Below are 23,594 nucleotides of genomic sequence, written 5' to 3'. Positions count from 1 at the left end.
ATCAATATTTTTGTACATGTGGTTCCTTTTTCCTTTTCTGTGATCTCTTTGGGATATAGACCTAGTAATGGTATTACTGGGTCAAAGGGTATGGACAAGTCCCATAGCCCTTTGGGCCTAGTTCCAAATTGCTCTCCAGAATGGTTGGATAACCACATAAGCTCACAACTCCACCAAGAATGCAATAGTGTTCCTTTTTTTCCACAACTTCTCCAACATTTTTTTTTCCTTTTTTGTCATATTAGCCAATCTGGTAGGTATGAGGTGCTACCACAGAGTTGTTTTAATTTGTATTTCTCTAATCAATAGTGATTTAGAATATTTTTTTCATGTGACAATAGATCTACTCATCATTTCTTATAGCACAATGTGTCCCATAATAATCTCATCCCACAATTTGATCAGCCATTCCCCAATTGATGGGGATCTCTTCAATTTTGAATTCAATTTTTTTAAATCTCTTTTTGTATACTAGCCTAGTAGTGGTATTATTAGGTCAAAGAGTATGCATGACTTTATAGCCCTTTGGCCATAGTTTCAAATAGTTCTACGGAATGTTTGAAATCAGTTTACACCTTTACCAACAGTATATTAATGTCTCATTTTCCCCATATCTCTTACAACATTTGCATTTTCCTCTGCTGTTCTGTTATCCAATTCAGTAGGCATGAAGTAGTAGAATTGTTTTGACTTGCATCTCTCCAATCATTAGAGAGTTAGAGCATTTTTTTTAATATGGCTGTAGGTAGCTTTGATTATTTCATCTGAAAAAGCCATATCTTTTGATCATCTATCAATTGGGGAATGGCTCTTATTTTAACAAATTTGACTCAGTTCTCTATGTGTTTGAGAACTGAGGCCTGTCAGACAAACTTGATTCAAATTTTTTTTTACATCCTATTCCCTCCCCATGACATGTACTCTATTTTCTATCTTTTTTTCACTCTATCCCTTCACAAAAGTGTTTTGCTTCTGATTTCCCCTCCCCCAGTCTTCACTCCTCACCACTTATCACCTTTCCCTCCTACTTTCCTGAAGGGTAATATATATCACTATACCCAATTGAGTGTGTATGTTATTCCCACTTTGAGCCAATTCTGATGAAAGTAAGGTTCACTTTCTCCACAGCACCTCCCTCATCTTCCCCTCCACTGCATAAGCTTTTGTTTGTTTGTTTCTTTTATATGAGATATTTTACCCTATTTCATCCCTCCCTTTCCCTTTCTCCCAGTACATTCCTCTCACCCCTTAATTGTATTTTTTTAAAAATATGTCATCCCTTCATATTCAACTTAAACCTGTGCCCTCTGTCTAAATAGATTCCATCCAGCAGCCCTTACAATGAGAGAGTTTTTGTGAGTTACAAGTATAATCTTCCCATGTAGGAATGTAAACAGTTTAACCTTTTAATATCCCTTATGGTTTATTTTCCCGTTTACCTTTTTATGCTTCTCTAGGTTCTTGTATTTGAAAGTCAAATTTTCTATTCAGATCAGGTCTTTTCATCAAGAATGCCTGAAAGTCCTCTCTTTCATTGAATTCCTATTTTTTCCCCTAAAGGATTATGTTCAGTTTTGCTGGGGAGGTGATTCTTGGTTGTAATCCCAGTTCCTTTGCCCTCTGGCATATCATATTCCAAGTCCTCTGATCCTTCAATGTAGAAGTCGATAGATCTTGTGTTATCCTGACTGTGGCTCCATAATACTTGATTTTTTTTCTTTCTGGCTGCTTGTAATATTTCCTCCTTGACCTGAGAACTCTGAGAAATATTATAGACAAATTCCAGATCTTCCAGGTCAAGGAGAAAATATTGCTAGCTGCCAAAAAGAAAGAAAGAAAGAAACAGACAGATGAACGAATGAACGAAAGAATGAGCTGAGCTAATTGGAAATAGACCTTTTATATAAAAGACTATGGCTCTTGGAATCTGAAAACTCAGATTCTAATACTGAATAATTTGTCCAAGTCACTCTTATCTGTCCTTATTTCTCCAAAAGCTATAACTTCAACTACTTAATCTTTGAAGTCCATTTAATCTTAAAAAGTCACAATTCCAAATGGTAATAGACATATGAACATAATTTTAAATCAATAACTATACATACATATATATAAATGCAAATGGATATAAACTATTTCTTAAATATATATGAAATGATAACCTATGAGTAAACTTGATTTGGGACTATTTGTGGCTTTAAGCAAAATTTTGAAAACTTTAACAAAATTTAGAGTAATCTGGTAAAATGAAGACTAACTCAGCCATAAAGCTGAGAAAAAATTAAACTTAGTATAGTATATATACCTATACAGGTGTTATGGTAGTAAGCAAATATATTTATCCTTAATAAATGGCCTGTGCTGTGAAGTAAAGAAAAAAAAACAGAGGACATAGAAAGCTTTTGAAACTAGGTAAAGGAGCTCCAATTTGACTTGTCAGTAGGGAACTTAGAGATTCTTGACCAGAGGAATAATATGATGAAACTGGCATTTTAGAGGAGAGATTGTGTTTTATGTAGAATTGATCACAGTGAAGAGAGACTTGGTGATTCTTATAATGGTAAACTAAATAAGAGTCTGTTCTTTGGTTTGGAAAAGCAATGAATTTCATAGTTCACTTTATCTGTATTATTGTTCTTCCTGAAAACAAATTTTTCTACAAATCCAAATTGCTCACATGAACTAGCAATAAGTAGTTATTGTGATTTTTATGCATTATATATAGCAGAAAGTCTTAACCTGGCATCTGTAAATTTTCCAAGGTGTTCATGGGTAGATTTCAAAGGTGCTGTGAACTTGAATGGGAAAAAATACATGTTTATTTTCACTAACTTTTTTTTTTTTTTGGTGAGGCAATTGGGGTTAAGTGACTTGCCCAGGGTCACACAGCTAGTAAGTGTCTGAGGCCGGGTTTGAACTTGGGTCCTCCTAAATCCAAGATCGGTGCTTTATCCACTGTGCCACCTAGCTGCCCCTATTTTCACTAACTTATAAGTGAAATTTTGCATTTCTTTCAATTATGGATTAAGAAAAAATATTCTATGAAAAGGGACCCTAGGTTTCACCAGACTGCCAAAGGGATCTGTGACACACACAAAAAGATTAAAACCCCTAAGATACAGTAATTAAATAAATGACTTGGGTTCATAAGTTGCTTTCTATGGTATCAAATAATTTAATATTTTGCTTTATACCTTTAAAATTTTTCATCATGTTGCTTTTTCCACAGATGTTTAATGTGAATATGCCTTGTATGTGGTACTTTCTTTAAAATATGCTCTACTTGTAATATATCTTTGTTAGCTAAATATTTTTGAAAATAAATGGACTGAAATCATGCAGTTAAAACTGTTATGTTAGTCTACATCTTAGCCACATATATTAACAAAATTTCTTTCTTAGATTGAGCACTAAATAACCTCTTCTATTCTCTCTTCTTTTCCCTATTTTCTCCTTTCTCCCCCTCCCTTTTCTTTCCATTTTTTTTTCTTTTTCTCCATAGTCTTTTCTAGCACTGGTAAATTTATTATCCTACCCTGCTGTTTATGAACTGATAGGCAACCAGGATATTCCAAATAAATCAGAATATTCACTTCGTGAAGTTCCTACATGCATTATTGTAAGTATGTTCGTATAAAAACCACTAGTAGAAATTTAGACATAAAAATATTCTATGTATAAGAACAACCATTCTTTAAATTAAATTTATAGCCATTTTTGGTAATTTCCTCATGGATTATCCATATTGTAAATTATACTTGACTCAAATATTTGGGTGAACCTGAGCATCATACATTCTTTCAGATACAGCTCTAGATCCCAGGGTCATCTTCCTATGTGTGGTTGAAAGAAAGAAGGATCATATTTGACATATACAGAGTTGAATTTGCAAGTGATTATATTGATTATCTTTAGAAATGACTAATTAGGAGCAAGTTCAATTTCAGACCAAATAGATACTCTTTTGAAATCTATAATTTTTTTTTAAAAGAAAGCTATTCTAGTAAACTATTTTATTAGTAACTGTATGTGGATGTTACAAAATGTTTGTTTTATCCAAGGCATTTTGCACTTAAAAGTCAGTGATCATTTTTTGATCATTCAAAGTTTTTTAATGCCTTTACTATAATGAATATGTATGGACTGTATGAACATAGAAGGATTAAGTAAAGGTTAAAGGAATAATAATTATTTGGTACCACCTGCTTACAAAGGCAAGAACTGATACTCTGTGAAATGGTATTTCTTCTCTTCATAATAGACCTTGGAAATCAGGCAGGAAACATGGCACGATGGAATGGCATTTTCTCCTTTTATGCCAAAGCCATGAAAGTGGTGTGGGAAGAAATAGCAGTTCTCCTCTTGCTGTGGGAAGCTGAAGATCAGGCATAAGGGCCAGTATGTTTGGGTGACTTTTTTCCTTTTCCAGAGGGAGGCTATAGACCATGCAGGATACTTGTTTAATGAGAGCATATTTTCTTCCTTCACCATAAAGACAGAAGACTCATATGTAATAGAGTGGCATTTTTCCTGTTCTCTCAGGAGGCAGGAGACTGATAAGTGATAAGATGGAGATTTTCTTCTTCTTGTAGGAGACTGGAAAGTAGGCAGGAACCCTGGGACCTAGAAGTTATTTACCAGGACTTTGATAAAATATAGCAGTAGACTGGTCCATTAGCTAGTACTACTAAACTGTCTCTCCTTTTTTATGAATCAGAAAATGAATGAATGGGTACTTCTAAAGTGCTTTCTCTATGCCAAGCAATGTACTACGTGCTGGAGATACAAATTCAAGTCCTGGGGAGAAGGCTCCTGCCTTCAAAGACTTTACAATCTAGAAGGGGAAATAATAGAAAAGTGGTGGTCATTTTTAAAGTCAGCATGTATTTATTAAGTACTTAATATATGCCAGACACTGGTCAAAAAATATATTCTGGATTTTAGTGGCATGGGGATAGTGAATAGAAGCAAAGGGGAAATGGTAGATCAGTTATACCCTTTCAAGTATCAGTGGCAACATTGGTTTAGTTTTGGTTCCGCAGCTTCAAGGGTTGCAAGAAGGGGACATATGCATGGTGATAAGATGACAGAGGTATAAAGTAAAGCTTGGCTGTCCAACTAGATATAATGAGTCATGTGAAACACAAGTTAGGACAGTGAAGGCCCCAGGGCACAAGTTTCAGAGTTGAGGAATTAAGACCTTCCTAGCATTCTCTCTACTTGTTGGTAAAATCAAAGGCTGCTTTACATATAACACTTAGATTCAACACCTGAACTTTAGAGTAACTCTGAAGCCACTAGCTAGGCTGGATTCCTTAGTCATTTGCTTATATCCAGATCCTTGACAGTCTGGGTTATTTTATTTTTCATATTACTGTCATCCTTTAGCATAGTGCCTAGTGTTTAATAGATGCTTATTGATTGATCAGTTGTGTTTTTTGTTTTGTTTTGTTTTGTTTTTTTAGTGAGGAAATTGGGGTTAAGTGACTTGCCCAGGGTCGCACAGCTAGTAAGTGTTAAGTGTCTGAGGCTGGATTTGAACTCAGGTCCTCCTGACTCCAGAGCTGGTGCTCTATCCATTGCGCCACCTAGCTGCCCGATCAGTTGTGATTCAGAAAAATCTATAGAATCTTTTGAAGGTGTTCCCGTAGGAAAAAAAAATAATACTTTTTCTTCCCTGAGACTAAATAAGGGAAAAGGGCAGGCATTACTGCCTTTACTGATTTCAGTAGAGAACTCTTTAATTTCCTTCTTATCAGAACTCTTCTCTTATCCTGCTTTTGCTTCTCATCAATCACAGGAAAATTTTGGACTAGAAGTCCTTGGAAAGGTAATGATTTTCCTGTTCCTGAGAATAAGTAGCAAAAAGCTCCAATACATGGAACATATATGAAGCATAGTACATATCTGAAGTGAGGCGTTCTTTAAATGTGTGAATGATGTTCAGAGTACATTTGATATGAACTACTAGGCTACCAATTTCCCTTTCTAAATAAATCATATATGTAAAGTCTAATGTCATGAAGATATTTTTCAAATATTACTATTTTATTTTAGTTAATAGATATTCATACAAAACTTTGAGACAGCATGCTGTTTTGGAAATACCATTAAACTTGAAGTCATTCGAGACCTGGGGTCTTTCCTGGCTCTGACTAAATTACTGTGTAACTTTAGCCAACTCACTTAACATATTTGGGTCTCAGTTTCTTTATTGGTAAAATAAAGTGAGTGATATTAGCACTACCTTTTTTAAATGTAAAAGCATAATATAAATGATGTGTTTATCACTATGGTTATCATACTTTATAATAGTATGTAATATAGAAAATCATAGAGAAAAGTGTCAAGGCAGTTTCCTTGGCAAAACTTTTTATATGAGATTATACACACTGACATATATTGTAAAAATTAGACTCCCACAATTTTAATAGGTTTCTTTTGTTTATTTGTTTTGTTTAGGTAGTAAACATTTATTAAATCTTATTTAAAAGTTAGGAGAACATTGACCGCATTTAACACAAGCACAACGCCCGCCCCCCCCCCCCCAGCACCATATTGTCTCTGACAGAGAGAGCGCATGGCCCCAAGCAGAGTTCAGAAATCCTATGTAATAAATAGAGAGAGAAGAGAACTCGTGGCTTGTTCGTGCAGGTCCTAGGAGCAAGAGAGGGATTGAACGCAAGCCTCCTGCAGTTAATAGATTTCTTATGATAGATAATACTTAGACCAACAAATTGTACTGATATACTATATATGAAAATTTAAGATATTTGTGTTTCCTAGTTTTGTTTTATTTACTGTTATTTTAATATTGTTTCTGGAATTTTAGTGTACATTTTTGATTACTGAGGATAAAAACGAGAAAAGGGAATTAAATTTAGTTATTAAGAGATCACTGTTAACCTTGGAAAGAACAATTTTAGTCCTATCATAGGGTCAGAAGGCAAATTATAAGAAGTTATGCATTGATTCAGAGTTGTGGAAGAGGATGTAGACTGCTTTTGTAGGAATTTGCTTTTGAAGTAGAGGAGAGAGGAGCCCAGATGATGGATTAGGAACAAGCCACTGCACTAAATTCCCAACATTCCACTCCAAACAACTTTAGAATGACACCTCAAATTAAATTTTGGAATAACAATACCAACAAAAGGTTGGAGTGAAACATTTTTTCAGGCTAAGAAAACTTCAGAAATTGGCAGGAGAAGTCTGTGGTACCAGGGTGGAGGCCTATACTGATCCCACACATGCTGCAGTGGCAATAGCTGCAGAACTTTCAGAGCTCTCAGCCCAGAGATGGAAAGGGGTTTGGAAAACTTGTCACAGAGAGATTAGAGAGGACCCTTTGCTCCACCAGATACAATCGGTGCTGATTGACAGCTCTGTTGCCCAAACATAGTTCTGGGTTGCAGTTCCTGGGCAGAGAGGAGTCCTGTTTGCTTAAAGGAACCTGGGCCCAGATCACACTTTCCAAGGCAAAGAGAGTACAAGTGCTAGTGCTGATAGCTGCAGGGGATCAGGGGCCTTTCTGGTTAAAGACCATAATGCAGATGAGAACAGTGAACATGATCCAAAACTTGAAGACTTCTAGAACTAGCTGTGAAACAGCAGTGCAAAAAACCCTAAAACTTGGGACATTCTTCCTGACCCCCAGGTGAGTAGAGCCCAACTTTGACTTAAAGTTCAAAGTCAAGAAATAGACTAGAAAAATCACTAAACAAGAAAAAAAGAATTTGACCATAAAAAGCCACTATGGTGATAGGGAAGCTCAAAACATAAACTCAGGAGAAGATAACAGTGTGACAACTACAAAAAAAATCCCCAAAGAAAAATGCTATTTGGACCAAAACACAATAGGAATTCCTAGGAGAATTAAAGAAAGAGATGAGTAGTAGAGGAAAAATTGGGAAAAGGAATGAAAGTGATACACGAAAATTATGAAAAAAAAGAATATCTTGGTAAAAGAGGCAAAAAAAAAACTGAAGGAAGTAACACATTAAAAACCAGAATTGGCCAAATGGTAAAAGAGCCACAAAAATTCACTGAAGAGAACTCTTTAAAAAAGCAGAATAGGTCAAATGAAAGAAGAGATACAAAAGCACACTAAAGAAAACAATTCTTTAAATATTAGAATTCTTCTAGTGGGAGTAAATGACTCCATAAGATATCAAGAAATAATCAAATTCATAAGAATGAAAAAATGGAAGAAAATATAAAATATTTTATCTGAAAAACAACTGACTTTGAAAATAGATTGAGGAGAGAGAATTTAATAATTATCAGATTACCTGAAAACCATGATCAAACAAAGAACCTACACATTATATTTCAAGAAATTATAAAGAAAAACTGCCTTGATATCTTAGATCCAGAGGGTGAAATCAAAATTGAAAGAGTCTACCAATCACCTCCTGAAAGAGATTCAAAAATGAAAACTCCAAGGAATATTATAGCCAAATTCCAGAGCAAATAGGTCAAAGAGAAAATAGTTCAAACAGCCAGAAAGAGACAATTCAAATACAGGGTGGGTCAAAAGTTATGATGTTTTAATAACTTTTTGAAAATTATTTTTCTTTATTTTTTGACATTTACAAGATTTGATTTTTTACACATAGTTTAAATTAATTTCATACATATATAAATATATAAAATATATATTACATATAATGCTATGTTATTGTAAATTAAAAACAAAATTTTAAGGAGTTATTAAATATTGAAACCCCTTTATGACTTTTGGCCCACCCTGTATTATGGAGCCACACTCAGAATCACACAAGAGTTAATGGCTTCTACATTAAAGGAGCATAGAGCTGGGATATGATATTTCAAAAGGCAAAGGAACTAGGTTCACAACCAAGCATAACCTACCCAGGAAAACAATGTAATCCTGGGGCAGCTAGGTGGCACAATGGATAGAGCACCAGCTCTGGAGTCAGGAGAACTTGAGTTCAAATTCGGCCTCAGATTCTTGACACTTACTAGCTGTGTGACCCTGGGCAAGTCACTTAACCCCAATTGCCTCACCAAAAAACAAAAACAAAAAACAACAATGTAATCCTTAAGGGGAAACATGAATATTTAATGAAATATAGGAAGTTCAAGAATTCCTGATGAAAAGACCACAACTGAATAAAAAATTCAAACACAAAATTCAAGAGAAGCATAAAAAGTAAGCATGAAAGAGTGATAATCATAAGGGATTCAATAAAGTTAAACTGTTTACATTCCTATATGGAAAGATGATGCTTATAACTCCTAAGAACTTTATCATTATTAGGGCAATTAATAGGTATGAGTTGATTATGTTGCAATGATTTCCAAAAAAAACCAAACACAATGGAAAGGTGAGAAAAAGTGATTCACTGGGAGAAGGGGGAAGGGAGAGGTAGAATGGGAGAATTTTTCTCACATGGAGGAGGGATACAAGGAAAATGGGGGGGTGGGGCAACGCTTGAACTTTATTCTCATCAGAATTGGTTCAAAGAATATACACTCAGTTGTGTATAGAAATATAATTTACACAAAGGGAAAAAAGGAAAGGAGATAAGATAAAGGGATAGATGATAAGAAAGGAGGGAAGATAAAAGAAAGCAGTGGTCAGAAGCAAAACAGACTTTACATAAGGGACAGAATAAAAAAAGAGAGAGACAGATAAACAGAAGAAAATAGGATGGAAGAAAACACACAATTTGTAATCCCAACTGTGAATGTGAATGGGATGAGCTCACTCATAGAACAGAAGCAGATAGCAGAATGGATTAGGAAGCAGAGCCCTTTAATACTTTGTTTACAAGAGACACACTTGAAACAGAAAGACACACAGTTAAAATAAGGAGATGAAACAGAATCATGATCTCAGACAAAGCAAAAGCAGACCTAATTAAAAGAAATAATCATGTTAAAAAGTTACCATAGACAACGAAGTCATATAAAATTTTTTTACAGCAAGTTTCTCTAATAAAATCCTCGCTTCTCAAATATATACTGAAAATAGAATTGTCAAATTTATAAAAATAAGAGCCATTCCCTAAAGTACATAAATAAGCAATTTTCAAAAGAAATAAAAGCCATCTATAGTCATATGGGAAATGCTCTAAATCACTACTGATTAGAAAAAGGGAAATTAAAACAACTCTGAGGTATTACCTGTCAGAAATGATAAATTCTGGAGGTGATGAGGGAAAAATAGTTATACTAATGAACTATTGGTGGAATACTGAACTAGTCCAGCCATTCTGAAGAATAGTCTGGCTCTATGCCCAAAGGGTTATAAAACTGTACATAACCTTTGACCCAGCAAAACCACTACTACGTCTATATGCCAAAGTGATCAAAACAAAAAGAAAAGAACCTATAAGTTCAAAAATATTTATAGCAGCTCTTTTTGTAGTGGCAAAAAATTGTAAATCAAGGAATGGTCATCAAATGGGGAATGGCTGAAGAAGTGGCATATGATTGTGATGGAATACTATTGTGCTATAAGAAATGATAAGTAGCACTGTTTCAGAAAAAAAATATTTCAAGGACTATATGAACTACTGCTGGGAAAACTAGAGAATAGTATGGCAGAAACTAGGTTACAGACCAGCATCTCACAATGTATACTAAAATAAGGTTAAAATAGGTACCTGATTTATAGATAAAGTGTAATGGCATGAGCAAATTATGAGAGCAAGGAGTAGTTTATCATCTTCTGTATTTATGGACAGGGGAAGAATTTAGGACCAAAGAAGATATAGAGAGCATTACAAAATGTAAAACAGATAATTTTGATTATATAAAATTAAAAAGCTTTTGTATAAACAAAAGAAATCCAACCAAAATTATAAGGAAAGCGGAAAATTGGACAAAGAAATAAAAGCTATCTGTAGTCATATTTTAAAAATGCTCTAAATCACTATCTTTTCTCTCTAAATCACTAGTGATCCAAGAAATGCAAATTAAAACAACTCTGAGGTATTACCTCACACTTATCAGAATGGCAAATATAACAAAACAGGAAAATGTTGGCTATTGGAGAGGATGTGGGAACTGATCCAACCATTCTGGAGAACAATTTGGAACTCCGCCCAAAGGGCTATCGAACTGTGTATACCCTTTGATCCAGCAATACCACTGCTAGGTTTATATCCCAAAGACATTCACAAAAAGAGAAAAAGACCCATTTCTACAAAAACACTTATAGCAGCTCTTTTTATGGTGGCTAAGAATTCAAAATCAAAGGAATGCCCATTAATTGGGGAATGGCTGAACAAGCAGTAGCATATGATTATAATGGAGTATTATTATGCTATAAGAAATGACAAGCAGGATGATTTCAGAAAGGCCTGAAAAGGCTTGTGTGAGCTGATGTATAATGAAGTGAGCAAAACCAGGAGAACATTGTACATGGTGACAGCAATATTATTTGATGAAAATCTGTTAATGACATCCAAGACAATCCCAAAGGATTAATGACAATGCGTACTATTAACCTCCAAAGAAAGAACTGATTTTGATTGAACACCGACTGAAGCATGCTGTTTTTCACTTTCATTTTTTTTTGAGTTTTGTTATACAGAATGACTAATATGGAAGTGTTTTACATGATTGTGAATATGTAACCTATGTCTGATTGTTTGGTGCCTCATCGTGGGGAGGCCAGGGAGGAAAGGAGGAATAGTATTTGGAACTCAAAACTTTAAATAAAAATGTTTATTAACATTTTTTAAAAGAAGAACTATATAAACTAATGCAAAATAAAGTCAGAAGAAACAAAAGATCATTTTACACAATAATGGCCATGTTGTAATGATCAACTGTGAAAGACTTGACTACTCTGATCACTACAATGATACAAGACAATTCCAAAGGACTCATGAAAAAAAAAAATGCTGTCTACCTCCAGAGACAGAACTGATGAAATCTGAGTGTGTGTGAACTGAAGTATAGTTTTCTCATGACATGACTAATATGGAACTATGTTTTGCATGACTTCAAAAAAGAAGGGAGGTCAATTATATTTTAGGAATTCAAATATTTTCATTGATTATGTATGTGTGTGTGAACATACACCCACCATGTGGTAGATAGGTGGTACAATGGATAGATTTCTGGACTTAGACTCAGGAATACATGAGTTTGAATCCTGCCTCTTATCGGCTAGCTCTGTAACCCTGGGAAATTCACTTAACCTTTCTCAGCCTCAATTTCGTCAACTGTTAAATGGGGATAATAGTATCTTCTTTACAGGATTATTGTGAGGATCAAATGAGATAGCATATGTAAAGCAACTTTTATACCTTAAAGCACTGTATTAATGCTAGTGATCTCATATATATACACACACACACACACACACAAAAGATATATATAATATGTATATTAAACACACATGCTATATATGACAGCATTTATGTAGTGCTTTTATATTTACATTTTTATGTGTATGCATTTTATTTTGTAATATATATAACAAATGCATACAATAACTTATCATTTCAATGCTTGATAAAAGTGTTTTTTTAGAGTACGGTTGTGTACTCCATATGATGTCATCAAAAACCTTGCAATATACTGACTATACCTGAGCCATATAGCTCTAGAGAGTTGTCAGAATTTAACAAAGCTCCCATTCACTATTTTTCACAATTGTGATTATCCTTATATGGGCTTCCATTATAATTATCTGACCACCATGGCTGACTTAATTGAGTTTCTGAAAAAATGTTTTTTGGCTCAAAAAATTAAATGAGAAAAATAACTTAAAAGCACACTAAAATAGTTTTAGGATATAATAGCTTGAGAAATATTGTTTGATGTCACACTGGTTCATCCTTTCTAAAACCGATTCTGTTACTTATATGAACCAATAAACATATTTTGTATAATATACAATATACAATATTACTCTTAGCCCTTTCTTTTTCAGGATATTATTGATAGACTTATAATTTTGAATTCTGAAGCCAAGATTCAATCATTATTCAACTATGAACAATCACATATTTTTGGTCTAAGGTATGAAATTATTTTCCTTAAAATAGTATTTTTCTCTGTCATAATAGGTCTTTTTGCATATGGTCATTTACATTAAAAATGGCAAGTATTTCTTCAGGATTTCAAAAATAATTTATACTGTTTTTTTCTCATACTAAAATAAGCATCTTTAATATTAATTATTAATTGCCATTTTTCATTATTTGTGGACTTAAAACCACAAAAAAGAAATTGTTACCTAATAATTTGAAGACCACCCCAGCCAAAATGTCCTGTTATATTGTTTTATTTGGACTTCATTTTTCATTCATTGTTACTTTGCTTTATAAAATTGTGGTATGCTTTGATCTGGATTGTCTTTCATTGAACTTGTGTAAGAACAATGAGTTGCTGGCTATGAAGCACTCTGAAACTTCAGAATGAGTTCGAGCCTTCTTAAGTCTAGAGTAGATCATACCCTCACCATAGTGTCCACTGGAAATGGTTATATATTTGACCCAACAGTGATGCTTCACTGTTCATTACAACTTGGGTTTTCTGAGTTTTCGTTGTAATTTCTCGGGGGAAACTTCAGTTTCTTAACTATTAAAATTTTTAAAAACACATGTACATATACACAGAGTGGTACTATGAATATTTTAGCGTGTGTGTGGTTTTTCTTTTTGTCTTTGGCCTCTTTGTGGTATGTGCCCTGTTGTGACATCTCTGGATCATAAGATATGAACAGTTTAATCACTTTTCTCACATAATTCTAAATTGTTTTCTAGAATGGTTAAGCTAGTTTACAGCTTTTTCATTAGTGAACTACTGTACGTATTGTTTTTGTAGCACTTCCAACATTTATAATTTCTTTCTTTGATCATATTTGCCAGTTTTCTGGGGGTGAGGGAAAAACTCATCGTTTTATTTTTCATTTTTCTTATTATTGTGATGGAGCCATTTTTCATGTTGTTGTTGGTTGGTTACAATTCTTTTGTAAATTTAATATTTGTTTACCATGTATCTATTAGTGAATGGTTCTGGATTTGTAGCATTAAAAAAAAAAATTAGTGTTCCCTGATCATAGCACATTCCTTAGACCTCTCATTCCAACATTTACCTTTCATTAATAGCTGAGCCTCATTATAGGGTTTTTATAAATACAGATAAATCTAGACCCAAGATTTCACCAATATAAGGTTCATAGGGATGATATAGATCAGCATCTTCTGTGTAGCTTAGAATATAGTTACCTAGAGAACTGAAAAGTTAAGTGACTTCCTAGGGTCACATAGCCAATATATGTTAGAGGCAAGACTTGAAGCCAAGTCTAGCTGGTTTTGAGGCCAACTCTCTGTACACTAGTTTGTGGGTACTAGCATAAAAAAATTTCAGGTATTACTGTTTTTTCCTGTTGTGTCCTTGAAATCAAAGTAATTCTCATGAAATTCTAATACTTTTCAGCTTGTAAACTGATAACCATATGAGTTATTACCCCAGTAATGTTTTTATATAAATCCCAACTGTGGGAAGTCTTGTACTATAGAGAAAGAAATTCTATAGTACCTCATTTGGACAAGAATAATTCCGAATATTACAGTGATAAACATAGATTCTAGATTCTTATAATAAATATTGTGTGAATATTCTTATAGAATGATGCCAAATTATATCACATGCATTTTTTATTACTGCTTTTCAAAAATTTATACCCAGGAATATTAATATCTTAAGAGCTAAAATCATCAAAAAAAATCTTATTATTGAAATATGACCAGTAGTTATGCATCATGGAAGTCATATAACTTCTTAGAGCCTCAGTTTCCCCATCTGGAAAATTAAAATAATATTATTTGCCACTGCCTCTCCAGTAGGGTTAATGTGAAGCAAGAACTTACCAAACTCTAAAATAGTATACAAATGTGAGTGATCATCATCATTATTATGTAAATTTTATTTAGTCTGTTTTCTGGTAAAATTGTAGTAGATGCAGTCTCTCTTATCCATATTGTAGAAACCTATAGCTGGGAACTAATTTTTATACATAGGCACCTTACTCGTTTTCTGAAATCTACATAATATAAAGTGCTTTATTTTAAAAATATATTGGCTCAAAGATGGCAGAGGAAAAGCAGTGAGCTCTTGAACTCATGACACAATCACTCCAAAAAACAAGTCAAGTAAAAGAAAGGAAAATGAGCAGACAGAAAAAGGTGAGGAGCAGAGAAAGTTTCTTTAGTGACAAGGAGGACCGAGGTGCACCCTCAGAAGAAGATGTCAATGTTAGGGCCACTATATCTAAAGCTTCCAAGAAAAATATTAATTGGTCTCATACCATACAGGCACTCAAAAATGACTTTGAAGATAAAGTTAGAGAGGTAGAGGAAAAAATAGAAAGAGAAATGAAAAAAAAAGTCAACAGCTGGAAAAGCCAAATTGGCCAAATGGAAAAGGAAGTACAAAAGGTCTCTGATGAAAATAATTGCCTAAGAATTAGGATTGAACAAGTGGAAGCTAGTGACTTTATGAGAAACCAAGACACAATAAAGCAAATCCAAATGAATAAAAAATAGAGGTAATGTGAAATATCTTCTTGGAAAAACTACTGACCTTGAAAATAGGTCCAGGAGAGATTATTTGAAACCTGAAAACCATGATCAAGGAAAGAGCTTAGACATCATCTTCCAAGAAATTGTTAGGGAAAATTGCCTTGATATTCTAGAAGAAAAAGGTAAAATAGAAATTGAAAGAATCCACTGATCACCTCCTGAAAGAGATCCCAAAAGGAAAACTAGGAATATAATAGCCAAATTCCAGAGCTCTCAGGTCAAGGAGAAAATATTGCAAACTGCCAAAAAGAAAGAATTCAAGTACTGTGGAGCCCCAGTCAGGATAACACAAGATCTAGCAGCTTCTACATTAAAGGACCAGAGGGCATGGAATATGATATTCCAGAGGACAAAGGAATTGGGATTACAACCCAGAATTACCTACCCAGCAAAATTGAGCATAATCTTTCAGAGGAAGAAATGTGAATGAAAAATGAAAAAGAGGACTTTCAGATATTTGTGATGAAAAGACCTGAACTGAATGGCAAATCTGACTTTCAAATACAAGCACATAGAGAACCATAAAAAACCGGAGACAGGGGACATACCTGGGGTTGTACAGTGGGCGACTGTCTTGTGTCTGAAGCCAGGTTTTGGCTGGGATCCCCCTGGGTCCAGAGTGGATGCTTTGTCCACTGTGTCACCTACCTGCCCCATGATGACATCTCTAGGGTTAAACTGAGGGGAGACTAGAATGCACTGGGGGAGAAGGAAGGGCAGAGGTAGCATGGGGTGACAGTTCACATAAAAGACACAGGAAAGTGCTTATGGATTTGGGGAAGAGATGGGGGAGGAGCAGGGCAGTAAATGAACTTTATACTCATCAGAATAGCCTCAAAAATCTTAAACTCATCAGAGTTGCCTCAAGGAGGGATTAACCCCCAATTGGGTGGAGTAATCTATTTAATCTGGGCAGTAAATGATCCTAACACTCATCAGAATTGGCTCAGAGACCTCAATCTCCTCAGAATTGGCTCAAGGAGGGAGTAACATACACACTCAATTGGGTGGAGTAATTTCTCTAACCCTGCAGGAAAATAGGAGGGGAAGGGGATAAAGAGAGAGGGGCAAAAGAAGGGAGGGCAGAGTGGGGGAGGGGACAGACAGAAGCAAATCCCTTTTGAAGGGTGATAGGATGAAAGAAGATAGATAATAGAATAAATATCATGGGGAAGGGAATAGGATGCAGGGAAACAGTTAATAATAGTAATCAAGAAAAAGAGAAAAGGGGGAAAATTGTAAAATATATATATATATATATATATATATATATATATATATATATATATATATAGCAACTCTTTGTGGTGGCTAAGAACTGGGAATCAAGGGAATGTCCATCAATTGAGGATTGACTGAAGAAGGTGTGGCATATGATTGTAGTGGAATGGTATTGTGCTATAGGAAATGACAAACAGGATGATACAAGAAAAACCTGGACATACTCATATGAATTGATGTATAGTGAAGTGAGCAGAACTGGGAAGATATTGTGCATAGTGACAGCAGTATTGTTCTATGAGCAATTGTGAATGACTTAACTACTCGAAGCAATACAATGATCCAAGAGAATCCCAAGGGACTAATGACAAAGCATATTATCCACCCCCATAGAAAGAACTGATAAAAAGAGCACTTGTGGATTGTACATATATAACCTGGTTAATGTCTTGTGGAGGGGGGAGGAAAGGGAGGGAAGGAGAAAAATTTGGAAGTCTAAATCTTATGAAAATGAATGTTGAAAACTGCCCTTACATGTAACTGGAAAAAATAAAATAAATTTTGTAAAAAAAAAAAAAAATATTGGCTCTGTCTGTCAGTTGTTAATGCTTTTAATCCATTCGCGGTCAATCCACTGTAGTCAACATGGATTATTAATAAACAGCACATTAAAGGAGTCAAAATATTTTTAAGGAAATACTTCTTTAATTGGTTCTACAATCTATACTGGGGATCGAATAGTTTTGTGCATTTTAGATATTTGTATATTTTAAATGTGAAGATTCTGCATTAAAGATCCATCTTAAATTGCTCATCAATAAGATTCACTAATCTAAGGAGGCTATGCATTGGGTGCTTACCCTTTTTATTTCTACTAATTTTTGATGATAATAGAGGTGAAATACCTGAAACAAGGAAAACAAATGATGTCCAAAGTCCATGATGCATACAACTACTGGTAATATTTCAACATAGACTGACTTTTTTGAATGATTTTAACTCATTAGATAGTAATGTTCATATATGTAACTTTTTTGAAAAGCAGTGCTCAAAAATTCAGGTGACATAATTTGGCATCATTCTTCAAGAAAACATGGGATATTCACACAACATTTATTACAAGAACCTAGAGCACTGTGAAGACAGAATCAAACATTAGCAAAAGCAAAAGCACAGTGGGAAAGAGTAAATGGCACCAAATCAGGATAAAAACAGGTGCAAAAGACAGAAGGAGGAGACAAAGAAGATGCTACTGGCTTTCAGGGTTTCTTCAAGGTCTTCTCAGTCCTCAGATGGGATGCACCAGGGCATAATATACCAGATTTTCTTCCTTTCAAATTTAAATGATGTTTTCAATACTGGATTAAAGTCCATTGATATGAACTTCCATGTATTTTATTTAGTTGTTCAAACTAAATGGGAAGGTGGAGGACTATTAAACATTTTTAAAAACCTGATTTTCTTAATATATAAATATAATAAAACGGGCATAAATAAATCAACATATGACCTTTTCCCCATCATCTCTGTTCCTTATCATAAAGTATCTTTAAGATCTAATGAATATTTCTTAATTTTCTTTATTCTACATCTTCAGACTCTTATCTAAATTACTATCATTTTATTTTCCAAATATACAGGTTATTAAGTATATTATGCTGTGATCTAGATACACTCTTACTTTTAGAGTCTCAGTACCAAGTGTCTGCAATGCTGTTAAATGCTCAAGAGGAAAATATTTTAGAGATTGCTGGAGGGCACAGGTAAGAAATAAAAGAAAAAACCCATATGAACTAAAGAGGGAACCAGGTTCATAAATATGAGAGCTTACTTATAGATTTAGATGGAGACTTATAGTATATGAGAGGTAGTGGAGGATTTTCAGTAATAAGGTATAGGAAAGTATCTGGGAATTAGAATAAATCTTATAAATCATCCAGTCCAAGCCCTTTACTTTAAAGGTAAACAAATGTATACCTTAAAAAAGCTATTACCTTGATCATTTATTAATTTTTCCAAATTCTTATTCTATAAATTATCTTGTGACTTTTAAAGGTCAGTATCAAAATTTTAAATTCTAAACCATTATCAAATTAAATGCAGGTAAATGAAAATCTGCGCAGCTAGGTAGCACAGTAGATATAGCACCAGGCCTGGAATCTGGGAGACCTGAGCTCAAATCTGGCCTCAGACACTGACTAGCTGTGTGACCCTGGGGAAGTCACTTAACCCTGTTTGCCTCAGTTTCCTTATCTGTAAAATGAGCTTGAGAAGATATTGGCAAACTACTACAGTATCTTGCCAAAAAAAACCCAAATGGATTCATGAAGAGTCGTCAGACATGACTGAACAGCAAAAATATAAAAATGAGTGTTGTTTTTCAGGGACTTTGTAATTGATGGCCTGTCAGTAGAAAGGAACCATGTTCTTGTAAGAATAAATCTTATTGGTGGACCTTTAGAACGGATTTTGCCACCCAGGACCCTACAAAAGGTAAGAAAAAAAAAATATTTTTCATGTCTTCATGTAATGCAAACATACTCCTTGAATTTGGTAACAGAATAGCCTAATTTAATAGTTTCATTATCCCTATTGTCTATGTCACAAGGTGGATTTTTTGTTACCTATTTGAAAGTGCAGTTATACATATTTTATTCTTATTACAACTTTATTTTAAATTCCCAGCATTTATAAATGTTAACAAGCATATTGCTTTTTTATTCCTTCTTTCAGTGTCTTTGATTATTACTTTCTTTGTATAATGCATACTTTTTATTAAAAAGGGTTTTTTTATATTTCCTTGACAATTTTAGGCACCATACCCTCATTAATATTCATATAGTTTGTTATTTGCTAAGGAATTTTTTTCCTAAGTATTATATTTCTTCTGTGACTAATAAAGAAGAAATCAAAATTATCATAGGAATAGACAGGCAGATTGTTGAATAAAACCGATACTACCATATTTTTTCTTTGAAGACTGATTTTGATAAAAGACACATTGGCTGCCTTGGTTAATCATTACAAATTTAGGTAGATGTTTGGTATTACCATTGATTGGATGTTTGTGTGAATCTTTCATCCAAATTATAATATTAAATTATGTAATCAAATAGAATTCTATAAGTTATGAGAGAGTAATACCATAGAGTAGATTAAGTAAGTTATAAATGGATAAAATAAAACAAACTCCTATTGATTCACAGCTAATATTGGTTCTTTTCCTTCTTTTTAGGGTAATGATCCATATCCTTGGCCAATGTTTTCATCATTCCCTTTACCAAACTGCTATATTTCAGAAGTTACTAAAAAAGTTGATCCAAAAGAAGGTGAAATATTTCTGTTATCATAAACTTACTCATATATATGTATATGTGTATATCTATAATTTAGTTAAAATAAAATTTTATGAAGTATGCACAATATTCATCATGTCATATATGGGCATGGCATCATGAATACACTTATTAGTTCTTTGTAAGTTAATTGAATTTTTTTCTTATCAGTCTTTCCTAGCATTTACATATTTCATTTTTTATTGGGTATCCACTATATCCTTCTTGATTTTGACATGTGAGGCATAGAAAATCTGTTTAAGAATGGTAGAAATTTGTTTAAACTTGAAAATTAATTTTGCCTTTTTTCTTGAATTCACTTTGTTTATGTGAATTCACGTGTTTATTTGTTAAGAACCTTCTTGCTATTATAAACTTTGTATTTTTCTGTCATTATGTGCCCTTTATAATTTGGGGGTGATGTCTATGGAAACAAATAGCATATATAAAATTCATATTAAATGAAATATATGAATATATTACCTTCTACATACATATATGTCAGTATATCAAAGATGTGTGATATGAGTCCTGGGAATGATAGATTGAAGAAACTATAAGAAGATAGGCCAGTTATAAGGTACTTAATATAGTTCAGGGAAGAGCCAGTACTAAGGACCTGAATGAAGGTAGCATTTAAGCATCTGTAGAAAAAAGGATAAGACATTGCAAATGTTTTTATATATGGAGGATGAGAGACTGAGCTCCTGTCAATGGCTGTATGTGTTATAGTAGAAAAATCTTAGGAGTAGTAGTGACAGATTGAAGTCTTTCATAGTCAAGCTTCTTCCCTGTGACTCTCTTGAATATATTTAACTTGCAGAACTTATTAATCATCCATCATAATTAGCATGTTCTCAGTACATTGGAATGTAGCTAACTAAAAAGTTAGCTTATAGAAATTAAAATTAGGTGAAGGTTAATATGAATTTTACTAATTTATGGCATGTCACCACTGTTCAATTTTTATGTATTGTCAATGTTGAGTTAATACTTCTTTAAGATAACTATTTAACATAAATTCTCTATTTCCTATACATAATAATTTATACATAATAATTTTAGAGATTATTATTTATGATACTGTTATATTGAGAAATAGAATTCTTGAAACTGTAATTGGCATATTGCAGCAACCCAAACATTCTCTTATAGTTTTGACTCCTCTGTAGACTAGCCTACTGCCAGATATACTTTTATCCCTATTTCCTGTGCCATTTTCCTTTATGGTCCTTCAATTTCTCCTAAATTTCAGCTGTTCATCAGGACTGATTTAAATGGAGCAGTGTGGCACATCTAAATAAATGCTCCCCCTTCCACTTCCCCACAACCATAAATGTTTTTTCTTACCTATGTCTGTTCTCCCTTCTTTGTTGGTCTTTCTACTCACCTCTCTTCTCTTTTATTTCTTTATTAAAATTACCCAAACAAATTATTTTAAAAGAATGCTTTCTTTCCATAGCCCTCTCTCCATCAGCACCTCCTATCCATCACAGTTTTTATTTTGTCAGTGAGCCAGAACTCTCTCCTTAGGTTGTGCCCAGAAAAGTTAGAATTAGGTACTGGTTGCTGTGTACCATTAAAAAAAGTGCATACCTTTCAGGTTATAAAGGCAGTTGTGCTAGATAAACTCATATTTATCATTTAGAACACTGCTACTTTACTGGAGAAAATTTTATTCTTTACAAAGGTACTTTTAAAATTTTATTGAACCTAAAAGAAATGTATTATTAAACTTTCCCTTCATTCTTGAAGAACTGGGTTGGGGGGGGGGAGAGTTAAACAACTAATACACAACTTCTTTTTGGTTTTGTTATTCCAATTTAGCCTGTGGCAACATAGCACTCTTCATTCTTTAATTTTACTACTTCTGCCACTATATTTGCATAGCTGTTATGTAGGAATTGAATAGCAAAATGATATGAACAATATTTGAAATAGTTCTATTCTTTATTTTTGGATGTTTGAAAGGTGATGATATAGTAAAACTTCCATGGTTAGATTATGTAGTGTTTTTGATAAGGTCCATTTTCAGATGTCCTTATGCTTAGTGGTGGAAACAGACAGTTTAGAAGGTATAAAATACAAGAATACTCCCTTGGAGTCTTTTCTTGTTTCAATATAAATTATTTTTCTTGCTGTAAATTGAATGTGGTGTGGACTATATTGATTTCATACAGAATAGAAGAAAATTCTGGTTAGAACTTGTCTTATACTTATTCTAAATTTTCAGGTTTGAATGAAATCTGTGAAAATCCATTTTGGATTATCAGCTTCTACACTGTAATTGAAAATGTCTTTATGTGTAGTTCTTAGACACAGGATACATATGATGGTATACAGACTTTATTAGTTGCATAGATTTATTAATAAAAATAAAAACATTAAAGTACCTAAACTTTTTTTCTAGAAGAAAAAGTGTTTTCCATCTTGATTGAGGTATAATTTATCTATTTTATAATGTAGCACTTTATATTTGTAAATTATTTTATAATTACTCTTTTAAGATACCCATGTTAACTAGAGAGATAAACATTTTAATATTATAGTTAGGTGTTTGTGACTAAAGAAAAAGACAATTAAAGTTAGTAACTTGCCAGCATCAGCAAACTTTCTTAATTATGCAGTTTAACACAGAGTTTGAGGTACTATATGTTATTAAACTTACAGTTTTCACTATGCATATATGAAACCAACTCTGTAGTTCTGGTAGACTGTCAGCCTAGTGTTGTTCTAATTAAAAAAGAAAAAATACCTCTCTGGTAATCAAGATAACATCAATTACTTTTTGTATTTATATACATATCTTTTCTGATTAATACCTGTTATTTATTGTTAACTGGTTGCTGATACAGTTTTTGCTCTGTTTTGAATGTTGAAAAGTTTCAAGACACTCTCCTAATCTGAACTGGATTTGCTTAAATTGCTTTTCTTATACTTGTTTTGTTCCCTACTCATTGGGTCTATCTTTCTTATCCTTTAATGATTTATGTTAAAAACATTTTAGAATTATCAGTGTCTTCTCTTGAAATATACCTATTTTATTAATATTAAATATATAAACATGATAAATCACTATATATTTCTAATATTATCAATCTCCATGATGCTTTATTATTTTCTCTTTTACTAACTAAATTGGAATATAACATGTTAATTCAACTATAAGTTTAGGAGAATGCAAACTTTTTAAGGAAAGGAAATGTCATATATAAAAAATACTAGTTAGAAAAACGGTCTTAATTACTAAATTAAAGTCTTTACTCCTAAATTATATTGACTGTACAGTCAATCTTATCACTTGTATAAAATTTAGGCTTCCTGAAGTAACTTGGATAAGTCAGCTCTCAAATGGACTAGATGTTGGGATCCTATAGAGGCAGGGCCTATTGTACTATGAGAAATAGTACAATCTATAGTCCTTCATCATAAAATCCTTTGGAAATTATTTAATGATGATTAATTTGCT

At 33.3% G+C, this 23,594-nt stretch overlaps 1 protein-coding gene across 2 annotated transcripts in view; it reads left to right on the top strand.

Moving 5' to 3' along the window:
- The window catches only part of TBC1D32 (TBC1 domain family member 32), a 175,936-nt gene that overhangs the window by 89,885 nt on the left and 62,457 nt on the right, over positions 1-23,594 (top strand). For both annotated transcript variants that reach the window (XM_043963629.1, XM_043963628.1), the window contains exons 22-26: positions 3,503-3,619; positions 12,914-13,002; positions 18,431-18,553; positions 19,175-19,283; positions 20,026-20,119. In XM_043963629.1, the coding sequence (XP_043819564.1) occupies positions 3,503-3,619; positions 12,914-13,002; positions 18,431-18,553; positions 19,175-19,283; positions 20,026-20,119 (532 nt within the window). The remainder of the gene's footprint in view (positions 1-3,502; positions 3,620-12,913; positions 13,003-18,430; positions 18,554-19,174; positions 19,284-20,025; positions 20,120-23,594) is intronic.

The sequence above is a fragment of the Dromiciops gliroides genome, chromosome 4 (genome assembly GCF_019393635.1).
Source record: "Dromiciops gliroides isolate mDroGli1 chromosome 4, mDroGli1.pri, whole genome shotgun sequence".
In the NCBI taxonomy this organism is placed as follows: domain Eukaryota; kingdom Metazoa; phylum Chordata; class Mammalia; order Microbiotheria; family Microbiotheriidae; genus Dromiciops; species Dromiciops gliroides.
The sequence above is the reverse complement of the archived record's forward strand: the minus strand, read 5'-3'. Positions and strand labels throughout refer to the sequence as shown.